At 51.9% G+C, this 15,718-nt stretch overlaps 4 protein-coding genes across 4 annotated transcripts; 3 read left to right on the forward strand and 1 right to left on the reverse strand.

The window, feature by feature from the left end:
• Window positions 1–550: 550 nt before the first annotated feature.
• PG994_003870 (uncharacterized protein) lies at window positions 551–4,276 on the forward strand (the record flags this gene model as incomplete). Its single annotated transcript, XM_066855279.1, has 1 exon — window positions 551–4,276. One exon carries the CDS (start codon window positions 551–553, stop codon window positions 4,274–4,276), a length of 3,726 nt encoding a protein of 1,241 aa, XP_066719557.1.
• Window positions 4,277–4,799: 523 nt separating this feature from the next.
• Window positions 4,800–8,199, reverse strand: PG994_003871 (elongation factor 2; the record flags this gene model as incomplete). Its single annotated transcript, XM_066855280.1, has 5 exons — window positions 4,800–5,182; window positions 5,275–6,337; window positions 6,405–7,026; window positions 7,146–7,897; window positions 8,137–8,199. 5 exons carry the CDS (start codon window positions 8,197–8,199, stop codon window positions 4,800–4,802), a joined length of 2,883 nt encoding a protein of 960 aa, XP_066719558.1.
• A 1,199-nt stretch (window positions 8,200–9,398) lies between these two features.
• Window positions 9,399–11,030, forward strand: PG994_003872 (uncharacterized protein; the record flags this gene model as incomplete). The annotated part of the gene is made up of 3 exons (XM_066855281.1): window positions 9,399–9,716; window positions 9,791–10,834; window positions 10,947–11,030. The coding sequence occupies 3 exons, from the start codon at window positions 9,399–9,401 to the stop codon at window positions 11,028–11,030; spliced, it is 1,446 nt and encodes a 481-aa protein (XP_066719559.1).
• A 4,258-nt stretch (window positions 11,031–15,288) lies between these two features.
• Window positions 15,289–15,696, forward strand: PG994_003873 (universal stress protein family domain-containing protein; the record flags this gene model as incomplete). Its single annotated transcript, XM_066855282.1, has 1 exon — window positions 15,289–15,696. One exon carries the CDS (start codon window positions 15,289–15,291, stop codon window positions 15,694–15,696), a length of 408 nt encoding a protein of 135 aa, XP_066719560.1.
• Between the last annotated feature and the right edge of the window lie 22 nt (window positions 15,697–15,718).

Consider the following 15,718-nt stretch of genomic DNA (forward strand, 5'->3'; position numbering starts at 1 on the left):
GGCTGGATCCGATGCGATCGTGAGTTGGTCAGGAGTGCGTTACAGCACACGCAATAGGATGGGCTTTCTACTCTTCTTCACCTCTCGACCAAATAGAGCCGTGAACTTTTTTAGTGGAGTCCAGGCAATGGAAGAAAAAAAGTTATCGGACCGTGCAAAGACCGACATGCTTGCAGCTCTATCAGTGGGGTCTGTCCCCGATAAGCCCCGTTGGGAACCTCCCAATGGGCCAGTGCTTCCAATTAAGACTGACCCTGGCAGGCGCGCCCAAACTAGCTGCGCGACTATGACGGACGCGATTGCCTGTAGCAGGCGACGCGACAGTAATTAATTAGCATGCTGCAGCAGACCAGACCACACATGCATACTACATCTCGACTTCACCTACGAGAGATCTAGATCTGTTATTTAATACATTCTTGCGATCTTCAAACTCTATCTTTATACGCTGCCTAACACCTCTGCCACCACATCGCCCTCCAATATCCCGATGGCTGCGATTCCTTGATCCGATTGCCCAAATCTTACCTCTTATCGCGGTGTGCACGCAATGGCTGGGAATGGAGGGGACGTGGTGATCGATAACGGCTTGCCGACCACGAAAGTGCACCCTTTCTTCTCAGCTCCCAAGATCGCTCCCAAAGACACCTCTGCCGATGCGGTGCGCCCAGTGACACCCGATCCCTCATGCAGTCCCAACTCCGAACGAGCAACTATGATACAAGAAGCTGCCGACATCGACGAACTTGCTGGGGATCCCAAATCGAAGCCCAATGACGCCAAAGTGAGAAGGAAGCGACGCAAAACCGACACAGACGTGCCAGCTGGGTGCAATGATCAACCCTCCAAGACGACAGCATCGCGAGCCAAGCGCCGCTGTCGGGATTCTGCAGCCTCGAGTATCCTTGATCATTTTGGATCTAAGGACGAGCAGGCTACATCAGATACCGGAAGTCTTGACGGCCGGTCGAATAATGGCGACATGATTGCTGAGATGCCTTCGCAATCCCTGACTCAAACAATTACTCCGAGAAACCAAGCAGACTCACCAAGCAACCTTCAAAATGGGTACTCGGAGATACGACCAGCTGTGAAGGTTCACAAGTTATTACGTCTCAACCCAAAGACGGGAACAATTGGCTCACCACCTAAACCTCAAGATGGTAATGGGGGTAAAGGAGATACCGAAATTAAACCTGCAGTAAAAATCAAGCGTGGTAGAAAGCCCAAGCAGCCCCCCTCTCGCATTGTCACTATACGCTATGGCACCGACGAACAATCTCGCACTCGTATTTGCGAAGCGATTGAGGCAATATACAGCGGTGTTCGCTTTGTACCAGCCCATAAGAAACCTACGATAGAGTCGGACGTCCAGAAACAATCAACTGCCGATAAGCCACAGACACCCAAGAAGTCAGCAGCACCCAAAACCACGACCAAGAAGACTGGTGCACCCACTCATCCATTCTTTGTTGCAAAGTCGAAGCAATCCAATTCGAACAAATCATCAGCCCCAGGAGATAAGCAGAAAGATTCAAACGCCAAGTCGACGGAAAAGCGGCATTCCATTTTCACTTCAACCCCTTACTCGCCTAAGCAGGTTAAGGCAGCCCCTTTCTCGAAATCAAACGCTCCTCAATTCGGCTCCAGGCCGGGCGGTCACAAGATACCGGGAGCCCAGCACCCAGCTTGGCCTTCAAAAGGAATGGCCCACATCCACGGGGACGGGCGCGACGCAGGTGACTCGCCTTGCTCGAGAAATCATGGGACCCATCTCGCAATACCACACAAGAAAGCGAAAGGGGCCATGGTTCGTCTAGAACCGGGCGAGTCTGTGTTGTCAAATGCTACCATGAATCTTGGCCTTGACAGTCTGACTGAGACACTCCAGGCCCTGAAAACCGATGATTTTCAGCCTCCTGGTCCAGCTTTGAGAATCCCAGAGAGGCATCTTGAAACTGGATCGAAGCTGCAATGTCGGATCCGCCCTGAACTTCGCACCTGGCAAGCTGGTTCTGGAAAGAAGCCTCACCCTGCCATCTCTGAGGCATACAACTCGCTCGCAACGTCTCTATCTGCCTTTGACCAGTCCAAATGCGAAACCATTGCTTGGGCTCAAAAATATGCACCCCGTGCGGCAGCTCATGTTCTCCAAAGCAGCCGTGATGCGGAAATGCTCCGAGACTGGTTACAGACACTCAAAATCCAATCAGTCAACACAGGCGCTGCAGATGTAAGCAAAGCCAAAGCGAAACAATCTCCTCCTGTCAAGAAAAGAAAGAAAGGGAAGAAGATGGATGGGTTTATTGTTGATGATGATTTTGAAGAGGACGACTTGGCTGAGATTTCTGGGGATGAGGCTGACTGGTTGCCTCAAGGAAGTCAAGGCACTGCAAAGAAGACAGTCGTTAAAGCTGGGAAGGGCTCCAAGGAACCTGCTAGACTCACGAATGCTGTCGTCATAAGTGGCCCGCACGGGTGTGGCAAGACTGCTGCGGTCTATGCCATCGCGAAGGAACTTGATTTTGAGATCTTTGAAATCGGTTCTGGCTCACGGAGAAGTGGCAAAGACATACTTGAAAGAATCGGTGACATGACGCAAAACCACCTCGTCCAGCACAGGCAAGGAGAGGCGGAATCAGTCGACCCAGAAGCTGCTAGCGACGATGAAGTGGCCAGGGATCTCAAAACGGGCAAGCAAGGTACGATGATGACCTTCTTCAAGCCTAAGACGCCCGCACAGCCAGCGAAGCCGCAAGTGAAACCTGCGAAGGTCGATCAAGTGTTGAAGCCACTCACAGAAAAGGTGGCGAAAACCCTGACCGGAAAGGGCCAAAAGCAGTCCTTAATCCTGCTCGAGGAAGTTGATATCTTGTACGAAGAAGATAAACAATTCTGGGCAACAGTGATCAGCCTCATGATACAGTCAAAGCGACCTTTCGTCATGACCTGCAACGATGAGAGCCTTGTGCCGCTGCAAAATCTCAATCTGTACGGCATATTCAGATTCAGCAACCCTCCCAAGGACCTGGCGGTTGACCTGTTGCTTCTGATAGCCGCCAACGAAGGGCATGTCTTAAGAAGGCGTGCCGTTGAGACGCTGTTTGACTCTCGCCATCACGACCTTCGCGCGTCCATAACAGAGCTCAACTATTGGTGCCAAATCGGCATTGGTGATCTCAGGGGCGGGTTCGGCTGGTTTCTCCACAAAGGTGTGGAAGACGTGAAATCTGAGAGCGAGGGGAAGGTGCGTGTGGTCAGTACGAATACGTATGAGCCCGGCATGGGCTGGCTCGGTCGAGACCCGCTACTCGAGTCCTGCGCCTACCGTACTATCGAGGAAGAAGCCCAGCAACAGCTCTGGGACGGCTGGTGTCTTGATTATGGCGACTTGATGTTCCCTTCCAATAGCGAGAATAGCAGCCAAGAGAGGTCCCGAGCGAAGAAAATGGCAGAACTGGAAGCCGTTGACGCTTTCGCCGATTTGCTCAGTGCTGCGGACATATGTTCCTCAGGCACATATTCCGGTGGCAATGGAGTAACAATCGACCATTCGGTACCAGATCTGCCTCTCAAGACTCGCGAGGACTTTGTCATCGGCCGCCGGCTTCTTGAAGTAGAAACTTCACCTCGTTACGATCTAACTTCAATGCACATCGCACTGGCCCTACGGAGCCTAGGCAAGGAAGTCTTCGCATCTGACAAGCTTCCATGCGTGGCCGACACCCGCCCCTTCACCGAGGATACCGCCGTAGAGAAGTTACGCGAAAGCTTCTCCAGCCCTCCCTACTCGACCCCAGCGACCACACGCCACGACTACAGCATTGCCTTCGATGCTATTGCCGAGCTTCCCCCCCACTCGGGCGGGTACCTGGACCCTTCTGTGTTCGACCGCACCATGCGCCTGATCACGCTGGATGTGGCCCCCTTCGTGCGCAGCATCGTGGCGTACGACCAGCGCCTGCAGAAGGAGCGGCTCCAGCGTAGCAACCTGCTCAGCGAGGGCGGCAAGCCCAAGAAGCGCATGCGCACCACGCGTGCGGCGATGTCGGCGCTTGAGGGCGGCACCCGGGCCAGCACGAGGCGCGAGAGGTATTTTGCGGCGGACGTCAATCCTATCCTGGTCATGCGCACTGGTGGGGAAGGCTGGGCTAGCATTGCTGCTGCTGCTGTAGAAGGAGAAGAGCAGCAGCAGCAAAGCAGCCGGAGCAGTCGAAGCAGCTCGAAGGATTGCGATGGTGATACGGACATGGACGACGCCGTCACCAGTGATTAGCAGAAGACGAACGATTTCATACACCGTTATTCATGATCTTGAAAATAAGAAGTGAACAGAACAGGCAGTAAGCAAATCTGGCTTTGTACATACATAATAGCTCTGTGGCTTTTTGGGCGAAAGATGGGGAGGCCAGCGCTTGTTTCTTTGCATGGAACTAGGTGAACGCATTAGAACAAGACACGAACGACAGCATGGCGGACGGAGTACGGTGTAGATTAGTTTGCTTAGTTGCTTGTATGCTATACAAATCTCAAATGAATATTGCGTTTCTTTTGCATCTACTACTCAATCGCGAAATGGGAAAGATAATGCTCATGAGAATGGCAATAGCTGCGTATTAAAGCAGCTAACCCATGGAAAGATCATGATGCGCCGCCGTCTAAAACCCAAGTTTCCTTTCCACCAATGACAAGTAAGCCTAGTCGAGCAAGCAAAACCGCAAATTCCTCCACCCCATCTTTAAACCATGCCATGCCACAACATGCGCCAGCTGTTGTCGTCCCTCAACACATGTCTTTTCCTATCTCTTCAGCGTCTTCTGCTTCTCCGCACCCCTCCGCTCGCCCCGGCCCTCGACCAGCAGCCCCTTCTTCCGGCGGACGCCGTCCATGTAGCGCTTGGCGACGTTCTCCTTGTCGCCGAGCTCGCCGAGGTCCTCGAGGTCCTCCTCGGTGAAGGGGACCCAGAAGGGGTCCTCGTCGAGGACCTCAAACCCCGTGAAGATGAGCTGGGGCTGGGCCGCGCCGCTCGTGCGCTTGCGCATGTCGTCGGCGAAACCGAAGGACTCGGCCACGGGCAGGACCGACGAAATCGTGAAAAAGGGCGTGCCCTCCTTCATGGCCTCGGCGTTGACGCGGCCGCGGCGGCGGGTCAGGACGTCGTAGACGCGGCCTAGGACTTCGGCTGTTGGCGGGGGTGAAATGAGTCAGTAATTGCGTAGCACTATTAGGGGTGGGGGGCGCGGGGGGAAAGAGGAGGAGGCATGAGAAACTTACTACTGGCTTGGATTTCGCAGGAATACATGGCGAGCATGAGACGCGGCGACCAGTCTAGGAATCCTTGGCGGATGGACTGCTGCACCGTCTTGATGACCTCGCCGGTGAGGCGGCCGAGCCTGTCTCGGGCCGATGCCTCGTCCTCTGGCGGCTCGATCTGGATGTCCTCAATTACGACTGCGATGCCTCGAACCGGTTCGTTACACAACGGCCCTTGGTTCGTAGCCAACTGGAAACCGTACGTAATCTTGTCGCTGAGGTGAGAAGCGTTGAGGGAGTCGTCGGCTCCCAGGCTATTGTTGGTGTTGTTAGTTCCGAAAACCTTGGACAAGCAACCGCCGTCTTTGGTGGCGTCGATCAGCAGGTTGGGACCTATTCTCTTGGGGCCAAACGCGGCGATCTTGTCGATGACGCCTTTCCAGGCCTCCCTGCCCTTGCCGGTCTCCAGCGCGGCATGAAGTTGCTGCTTCAGCTCGTCGTGCGACAGTGCCTTGCCATCACGAACGTCGTCGTCAATATCAACATCTTCCTGGACGTCTCCGCTCTCAGAGATCTCCGTTCCCTCCGCAGCCGCTTTCTTTTCGTTGTACAGACGCTTGATCGCACCCGAGTTCTTCAGGAGAAACTCGGTCACGTTATCGGGAAGAGGTCGGACCCGGAGTGTAATCGACACCTGCTTGGAGCTTGTGACGCCAACGACAGCTCCGCGGCCCAGTTCCTTGTTGGCGGGGGGCTTCATCTCCTCTGCTCGTACGATCGTCTCCCTGTAGGGGACAATGGGTGCACCCGCCTGGACATCGCACCGGGCGAACCGTTCCTTCAGGTCCGTCAGGCAGCGCTCCAAATGCAGTTCACCCGCGGTTAGCAACACATGCTCGCCACTCTCAAACTGCTCGTACTCGGCGCAAGGGTCGCTCTGCACCAAAAGCTTCAGGCCGTTGATCATCTTGTCCAAGTCCGCAGGGTTGACAGGCTCTAGCGCCACCCGCACAATGGGTTGGCCAAGCATGCTCACACCGGCAAGGTTCACAGCGCCGTCTAGTTGACTGCAGAGCGTTCCAGACTTGAGGATGTGCCCTTCCAGTCCACCGATACCAAAGACGACACCGGCGGGCACAGAGTTCAGCGACTCGAGGGTTCCGACCCATCATCATGTACAGGGCCGTCACGGTGACCTTCTGCGGTTCAGGGGCAGCGTGTGCATGAGCGGGCGAGAACTTCGGCGGAAGAACATATAGCTCGTCTCCAACCGACAAATTGCCAGAGTACATTCGCGCAAAGCCAATCAGATGTTCCGGGTCGACGGGCTTCTCATCTAGTTGTGGACTAACGTCATCGAGGTTCACATCCTCGATAGCCGTTGTCAGGTCGCTCGCCCCATTGGTATCCGCAGCCTGTTGCGCTCGCGCCAATTCTGCACGCTTCTTCCTCGCAAGTTCGCGAGCCTCTTCTGGGCCCAACTGTCCACCCCGTCTCTTGTTGGCGGGGAGCTCGCTTTCGGGCACTGAAACCATCTTGCTAACGTAGGCAACGACAGGATCAGACTTGGCAGTCTGGAAGTTGATCATCGCGTTCCTGACATTGGCATCAATATGGGAGGCTCCTGGTGAATCTTCTAACAGCTCGGGGAGTCGTTCTTTCTGGGCGACACGAGGAGAAGGTAATGATTCGATTACCGAAACCAATAACGCCGTTGATAGCGGTAGCCATGAGGAAAAAATAGTGCTCTGTAAGACTTTGGGATCTCGAGATCTGGCAATATGGGGTGGTATGGTGAGGTTCAAAGACTTGGTAATCTTCTCTACAAGTGCGGGATCACTACAGTTGGTTAGTGCGACAGGTCTCCTCGTTCAGATGTTAGTAGTACTTACCCTCTTCCATTGTCACCGCCCGTGGTCGCCGTGTAAATTGCCCAGACCTGCTCAAGGACTAACTGCACAAACATGGGTTTCAGATTTCGCCCCTTGAGGTGTTTCCTGCCCAAAACCTTCTTGGATTTGGGGTCCAGGTAGTAATCCCCCCACAGAACTCTTTCCATGACATTCCGTTTTATACCGAGCTTCTTTTCGTAGAGGCTTGCAAATTGTCGTACAGTAAATGCCCAGCCGTCGATGGCACTGCTGAAGATGACGTTATTCTTCTCGGGGGCGAAATAGATCTCCTCATCATCTCTCTCCTGAAATTGCAGTTCGTCACTCTCGCTTTCCTGGTAGGCAGCTTCCTTCTCCTTAGCTGCGGCCGCAGCTACTCTCTCGTCCATGCGCTCTCGCCAGTTCAAGTCCTCCTCCATACGTTCACCCTGGAAGAAGCTTCCTAAGACAGCATTCACTTGCTCCAGAAGCTTACTGAGGTGTTGATATGCCTCAGTGGGAGACATCTTAAGTTCTGTGACGAGACGGTCCATCTTGTTGATGACCAATAGGGGCTTCAGTTTCTCTATCCATGTCTGACGGAGGACGGTCACTGTTTGACTGCAGACTCCCTCCACCGCATCGACTAGGACAACTGCACCGTCGCATAACCGGGAAGCAGTCGATACTTCGCTGCTAAAGTCGATATGGCCAGGCGAGTCGATCAAGTTGATCAGATACTCCTTGGGTTCTGGTGTGGCGTGGGGGCTGACCTCCGCAACATGGAAAAATATAGCGATATGGCCGAAGACTCCATGGTAATTCCTCTGAGCTGCTCGTCTGGGCGAGAGTCGAGGTACCGGATCTTGCCGGCCATTTTGGGTGAAATGATGCCATTTGTGGCAATAAGAGCATCCGTAAGCGACGTTTTCCCATGGTCAACATGAGCAAGGATACATATCTATTGGCAAGTGTTAGTGTGAAAGGCATCAAAGGGGGGCATTGCACATACGTTTCTGACATCGTCGGGCACGCTCTGGAGGCGGCCCAGCTTTTCCGGCGAGACGACGGGCATAGTGCCGAGGATTGAGTCGTTGTTCGGACTCTAGACCAAAATGACGTGTTTAGGGTATAAAATCCAGAGAGAGGACTGCAGCTGTTTTTCGCTGAATAAAGAGGAATCGGATCTTCTTATGTAAAAGACCTCGTCTTCTGTAGGTACAGGTATTTTTGAAAATGCGATCGCTTATGGCTGGTAAAGGGACGGGTGACTAGGGCCCTGATCGGCTCGAATTTAACGCTATTATATAAATATAGTTACCCTATAGCGTTATAAAGCTTATATATATCGTTAAACTTTTTTTAATATTAAATTTTATATTATATTAAATATAAGTATTTATTTTATTATTATTATTTTATTAAGTTAATTTTTATTTATTTAACTTTATTTATAATATTAAATATAATAATAACGTTTATATTAATAAAGCTTATAAGTAATATATATAAAAATTTAATAATAAAATAATTACTTCGTTTACTAATATTAATAATGTTAACGTATTAAATATTAACGTTAAAATAAACGATATAAAAAAAAGTAAAAAAGGGAAAATAAAGAATATTATTTATTAAATTAATATAAACTATACTTTAAATATATATATAATTACTTTATATAAAATTAAATATATTATTATAACGTTAAATTTAAGCTAATTTTAATTTAATAAATATATATTTTTTTACTTTATTAAAATTAAATATTTATTATTATAATAAAAATAGTAGAGACTAGCGAGCTATATAAAGATTAATACGAATAATATATAAAGTTTAAATAAATAATAAGTAAATAATAAATACTATAAACAATACACTCAGTTAATGAATAGATGCCGGTCTAGGGAATATAAAAGAAAAGCAGCTCATTATGAATCATCTAGGCTAAGATCTTGTGATCGCTTCAGCACAGCGCAGTTTGCAGGTGCTTTACATAAGGTATGCAACTGTACCAAGACTTTTTTTCTGCTTTGGAGGGGTTGATAGGAAAAGAACCCCGCACTATATCTACCTGGTCAACTGGTACGTACAGAATGGCAGGCACTACGATCTGTTTGGGCACACAAGTCGTACGCCCCCACTAAATCGTCAAATTCTCCCGCCCACACATATTTTCCCTTCTAACCTCCACAGTCTATCAACGCCCGTCGCTGCTGTCCCATCACATACATCGCTAGCAGCAGCAGCAGCAGCAGCACATACGTCAAGATGAGCGCCTTTCAGAACGGCGAACAGCGCCCGATGCGCTCCATGGAAGTTGACAGCGATGTCGAGGAGGAGGCCCTGGTCAACGACTACAAGGAGCAGGTCCAGTACGAAGATGGCATTGGCGAGGACCTCGAGCGAACCAGCTCGTTCGGCATGGCCGCCCAAACCGACGACATCCAGTCGAGACTCGTCGCCGCCGCCCAGCCTCTGGACTTCTCCGCCCCTCTTGAAGTCAAGTTCCAGAGCTACGATGCCTACTGCAACCTGTTCCACTTCATTCTGAACTCGGAAGGCCCGGTCGATCTGGAGCCCCCTTCGGTCAGTACATGCGGCTCCTCGCCCTTCTAAATAATCCCAATTCCAGGGGCCTTGCTAATGCGCGCGAAATACAGTACTACTGGGCTTGGGATGTCATCGACGAATTCATCTACCAGTTCAACTCCTTCTCTTCCTACAGAATGAGACTGGCCAGACAGCCCCGAGACAACGAAGAGGAACGCCAGATCCTGCGCGAGAACCCGAACACTTGGGGTTGCTACAGTGTGCTTAACGTGCTGTACTCCCTGATCCAGCGGTCTCAGATCACCGAGCAGCTTGCTGCCATGAAGCGCAACGAGGACCCCATGGCTGTCGCTGGCGATTACGGATCTAAGAACCTCTATCGCATGCTAGGCTACTTCTCCATCATTGGTCTCCTGCGAGTCCACTGCTTGCTCGGTGACTTCAGCCTCGCCCTGAAGACCCTCGACGACATCGAGTTGAACAAGAAGGCCATGTTCGCCCGCGTCATGGCCGCTCACTTCACCACCTACTACTACGTGGGCTTCTCCTACATGATGATGCACCGCTACGCCGATGCCATCCGCATGTTCAGTCACATCCTCATCTACGTGTCTCGTACCAAGAACTTCCAGAAGAACGCCCAGTACGACTCCATCACCAAGAAGAACGACCAGATGTACGCTTTGATCGCCATCTGCGTTGCCTTCCACCCCACTCGTCTGGATGACACTATCCACACTGCTCTGCGTGAGAAGTACGGCGACCAGCTCGTCAAGCTGCAGCGCGGTGGCCCTGAGGCTCTTCCCATCTTCGAGGAGCTTTTCCGCGCTGCCTGCCCCAAGTTCATCTCGCCCGTGCCCCCGGATTTCGAGAACCCCGAGGCCAATGTTGACCCCATTGACCACCATCTGGGCATCTTCATGGATGAGGTCAAGACCAACATGTTCAACCCGACCGTCAAGTCCTACCTGCGTCTCTACACAACCATGGATCTTAAGAAGCTCGCTGGTTTCCTGGAGGTCCAGCCCGAGGAGCTCCGTTCCTACCTTTTGGTCAACAAACAGCGAGCTAGGCAATTGCGATGGACTGACCAAGGTGGTTTACTGGACGGAGAATGGGTTAACGTCAGTGATCTTGACTACGCTATGCAAGGAGTACGTATATCCAACCACCCTAATCCCGTCCCTGTCTTGTATCGAGACCACACAAGCTTTCTGCGTAACCGTCAAGCTTTTTGTCCCTCATTTGACTAACGGCATCCCACAGGACCTGATCCACATCTCAGAGGCCAAGGTAGGACGCAAGTTGGTAGACTGGTATTTGCGCAACCTTGCCCGCACATACAACTAGAACTGGGGCAACCTCGACGAAACATATCGATCAATCGGCAGGCCAGCAACGTCATGGCACCAAGCCGCGTATTGCTGGCTAATGAGATCTCGTAAGGACGAATGGGTCCATGGATGGGCTTTGCGCAGGTTTCTTTCTTAACTTGCATGGCATAGGCGTCACGGGAATTGTTGTTTATACTCTGGCCACGCACCATCAGCGACGGGCCTGAGGATAAGGTCGCACAGGAAAAGCTGGTTCCGGGGTGACGAGACTTTTTATCCTCATGTGCGTACAAGTACGGCTACGCGGCATTGGAAAGGGGGAGGAGAAAAGAGAATAGCCGGCTCCTGCTCTGGAGACCGATAGAGTCCGAATGAGAGATGTTGGTTCATGACGCTGAATCACAAACCAGGGCAGCTCATCGTGCCACTAACCAGTGGAATGAGGCTTCTCAATTGGTTTGTTCATCTATAAATATAGTAAAGCAAACCTGAGCCATGATGACCCCCTTCGTCACGAGGTTGTTGAACTGTGCTACTATGAACACCCCTGCCTCACTCTCATAGAAGGACGTTAGATTGATATGTGTTATACCGCAGTGAGTCAGTTGACCTCGGTAAGCAGTGAGGCTGCAGCCTGCCAAGAGTTGCTGCATCGGGCATTGAGCTATGCAAATGTGCAGGAGATGTGTCAACGCTATATGACTTGGTGCGAGGTAGCACATGTGGAAGAAGTTGACGAGTCTGGCCACCCTGGTCGTGGGGTCGTTGGTGGGCTTGTCCGGTGTATTGCAGCGAGAAAGGTTTACATTGCTACCTACCTCCTGGCCTTGCTGGCTCGCTGGCCACTCCTTGGTGTTTTCCTCCTTCATTGATCGGCACTGATTCAGAAAGTGGAAAGTACCTGTACACACCTACCAATGTAGGCGCTGGCGCTGTAACCCCTCCACCCACTTCCGCTCCGCTCAAGGAGGCCAGGCCTTGTTCCATAGGTGCTAGGTTACCTGCCCCAGCCAGGCAATCCGACTCAAACTATTAATTCTATCATCTCGCATACAGTAGCAGACCGACCGGTGACGGGATCCCCGCCCGCAACGCGTGGCCTCCTCATTCCGGGCAGTGGTCAAGATGCTTTTCTTCGGATCTGGTTGCCGTGCTAAAACTCTGAGGCTGGATCGACCCGAGCCGTCTTAGCCGTTGCAACAAACGAGCAGCTGGGCCTGTTTCTCCTCGAAGGAAGGGCTCGGAAAAGACCGCGCTTCTGTTTCACCGCACCGGGAAAACTGCTGCTTGCGGCCGGTTCTCTGCAGACACCAAATACCTAGGTAAGCATGTAGATGGACGTGTGTGTACTTTGCATCCTGTGTCAACAACTCCTTACATACTGCTGTGGCTTCATGCGAATGCTAGCAGGTGTAAGTGCATTAGGTAGTGGTAGCCGCCACCATAGGCTGTCAAATGGGAGGAATTGATCTTATCGTTAGAGGTTCTGTGTCGTCATAACATGTGATTGGGTGGGCTGTTGTTTTGTTGGCTAGGGAATTGTCGAGCTATTTCGATGGCACAATGTTTAGATAAAGCCCTCTGTCTCTGCCATATATCAAAGCTGCTTCGGCCTCCCGTCATCAATCTAGACATATACACAAACGTTATCCGTATACTCGTATACTACTCCGCACCGACCGCTTGACAGAACTACCAGACACAGATTTGGCGCCAGTTGAGCGGGATGATTGCTTGAAATTCACATGGCAGAGGGCCGGCAATGCGGGTCGCCGCGTGCAAGCAGCAAGGTATGTAAATTGCACCTAGGGATAAAGACCAAGACGACCCCCCGACACACGCTGTGCGATGACTTGGCAACTTTGATTTCGCAGCGCTGCCAAGCCTGCCAAGCCTACTATGTGTACCGCTACCCAGCTCAGCTCGCATCTGGACGGCTGCTGTCCGCCTCCCCCAAAGTACCGGATACTATGCAGCCACCTGCGACGTCGATAAGCGCGGTGTACAAATTACGAAATGAACATTCGTTTGGAGAATGGAAGAGGAGAAGCAAAAAAACAGACGGCAGGATGATGCGATATCCAAAAGGACCATCAACGGAGACGGAGCAGCAGCAGCAGCAGTTGGTGAATTCGACCGAACGCCGTCCGTCCGTCAGCCCTGATGCCCCACAGGCTTAACAACGGACGACTTTTTGTGATACGCCCCAACCGTGTACATCTTCTTCCCTCAGCGGCAATGCGCATCTACGGGTTCCGTCCACGGTGACATGATAGCCCATGGAGAGGTGCTTCCCTATTTGGCCGGAGCCTCAGACAGAGGACGGGATGGACAAGATGCGCGGCTTTACTTTGCAACTGCCTGCCCCAGCTCGTTGGGCTGCGCATCTGCCGCCCAGCCTCTATTAGCCTCTTGGCTGTTTTCCCTATGGTGCATGTAGTCTGTTTCGATCTGTCCTGTCCCATTTTCACAACTCCCTCTCCGCATCGGGCCACACCCAACATTCTTGGCATCACAAACATGAGAAAGAAAAAAAAGAGTACATGTACCGAAACGTACAGGAATTGGGCAATCCTCCAGTCTCTCCCCATCTGCTCCAGCTCCTCTCCTCGCTCATTCACAATCCATGATCCATCAGCGCAGCCGCCGTATGAGAATCTCCGGCCCTGCTTCCCCACTAGCTCCTCACTTTGGCCTTGGCCTGGGCTCCGCGTGAATGTGCGTGCTGCGTTGTGCTTTTTCCTCTTCCCTGAACTTTTTACATAAAGGGAGGTCATACCGACCCCATCTGGGTCCCGTCCCCCCGTAAGACATTGTCTAAGTACAAGCTTTCCTAAGCTTTTTTTGAAGCCTCTTGCTTGACTCACCTGCTGTCTGTTGTGGAATCAAAAGATAGCAAAGATTCGGAAACCCACCCCCTCGGGCGCCTTGGCTATTAGCTACCCTGTTTCATTTTTGCAGCTTCCAGATCAGACACGGGGAAGGCAGAGGGGAGAGAGAGAGAGAGAGAGAGAGACAAGTTGACGACATTCATCCATCCAGTCCGATTTGTAACCGGATTTCTGCGTGTTATCGATCGACGTAACGACCTCCCGTAGAGAGCAAGGGAGACAGACAGAGAACGAGGGAGCCTGCCTTCAATCTTTTAGTGTCCCAGCTGGCCAAATCACATCACATCATTATTCTCCCACATCATTTGCAGGACCATTGTCGCACAAAGATCGAAAGATTTCAGGAAAAGCATACATATCTACCTGCGCTTTGCGCGAACGTGGTGGTGCCGAGAAACCTGACTGGCTCTGCCTCGAGCCTGGGACGTGCAGATAAGGTCGGCATTGGCAAGAGCTCACCGCATCAACCCCTACGGAAGCGACCTTCTTCGGTTCCTTGCAGCCAGCATTTTGTTATTTTTGTTTCTTTTTTATTCAATACTCCCCGCGGGAGAGAAGGATCCCAGGCGAACGAACGATAGAGAAACTGGGAAGAAGCAAAAACCAGCTGATAAAGTAAGTAAAAGTCAATCGCACATTGGATCCCAGGCAGCACAGCAAAGCGACATTACATATATGTACATGTATGCACATACCTACATCATACTGTACATGCAATCCCGGACCTGGTTCGGATTGATAGCACTCACAGGGACCCCTGGCAGCCTGGCTTATCGTTGATTTCTCCTGGTAGCTGTGACCCTGTCAACTCGCTTTGGTTCTGGGGAGGGTGTCGAGCTCGGCCTAGGTTTACTACCTCATACCTACCTCCTGACCACAATCCGGCGATTGTCCCTCAGCCCAGTCAGGCTTTGTTCGTTCGACGCTTCCATCATCCCACATTGTCATCGCCCAACGCCGAAGCTCCAACTTTCGCCAAACATCTGCCTGACTTGCGCCGAGAGGGAGAAAGACCTGCGGTGTCTCGACCCAAGCTTCCCTAAAGTCAAACCCAGTCACGAGCGCATCTGCCTGCCCCGCCGCGAGAACCACCCGATTGTTTACCTGCCTTGAGAGTCACTGCGCCTTAGCCTTAGCCCAAAGCTCGATCGTGAGCTTCACCCTTCACATTCCTACCAAATGTTGGCCTATGCGAACTTGCCTCCTCCGCCCTCTTCTTGAGGCAACGTGAGTCAGGTACAGATTGAAACGAACACACAAACCAACAACTTGTATATTAGTCGATTATCTCTACAATCCCAACCGCCACGCCCCTCCCGACAGACATATCGACGTATCCGAGATCCTGGCCCAGCCGCAACAGCAGCAGGTACAGCATCAATCATGTCGCTGAACACCACTCCCGTGCAGAGTCCCGCGAGTGACGTCTCGCCTAGATCGCAGCCCACGCCGAGACGGGGAGATTATTTCGACGACGACGGCCGCCAGGCATCCCAGACGAATTCCCCGAACAATGCCAACAAGGACAATGCCGGGTCATCATCCAGGGCTGAGATCAAGGACGACACGAGCGCTAGCAGCGCTTCGACGCCCGGCAACGAGACTGTCCCTAGCCCCGGTGCGGAAACTGCTCCTAGCCCCGGTAGTAGTGGCCCATGGCCGTTGTCTAGAAAGCCATCGGTCTCCAGCGTCAGTTTCCGGCAGCCTCATAACCCCAAGTTGCCGCAAGGATTGAAGAAACCCCATGGCAGTATCAGAATCCGGGATGCATCGCCTCCGCATCGTCGGTGAGTTACTATTTCCTACTGTCTTC

This window comes from Apiospora phragmitis, assembly GCF_038363925.1.
Source record: "Apiospora phragmitis strain CBS 135458 chromosome Unknown utg000004l:1.0-3135199.0:1.0-3139288.0, whole genome shotgun sequence".
Lineage (NCBI taxonomy): Eukaryota > Fungi > Ascomycota > Sordariomycetes > Amphisphaeriales > Apiosporaceae > Apiospora > Apiospora phragmitis.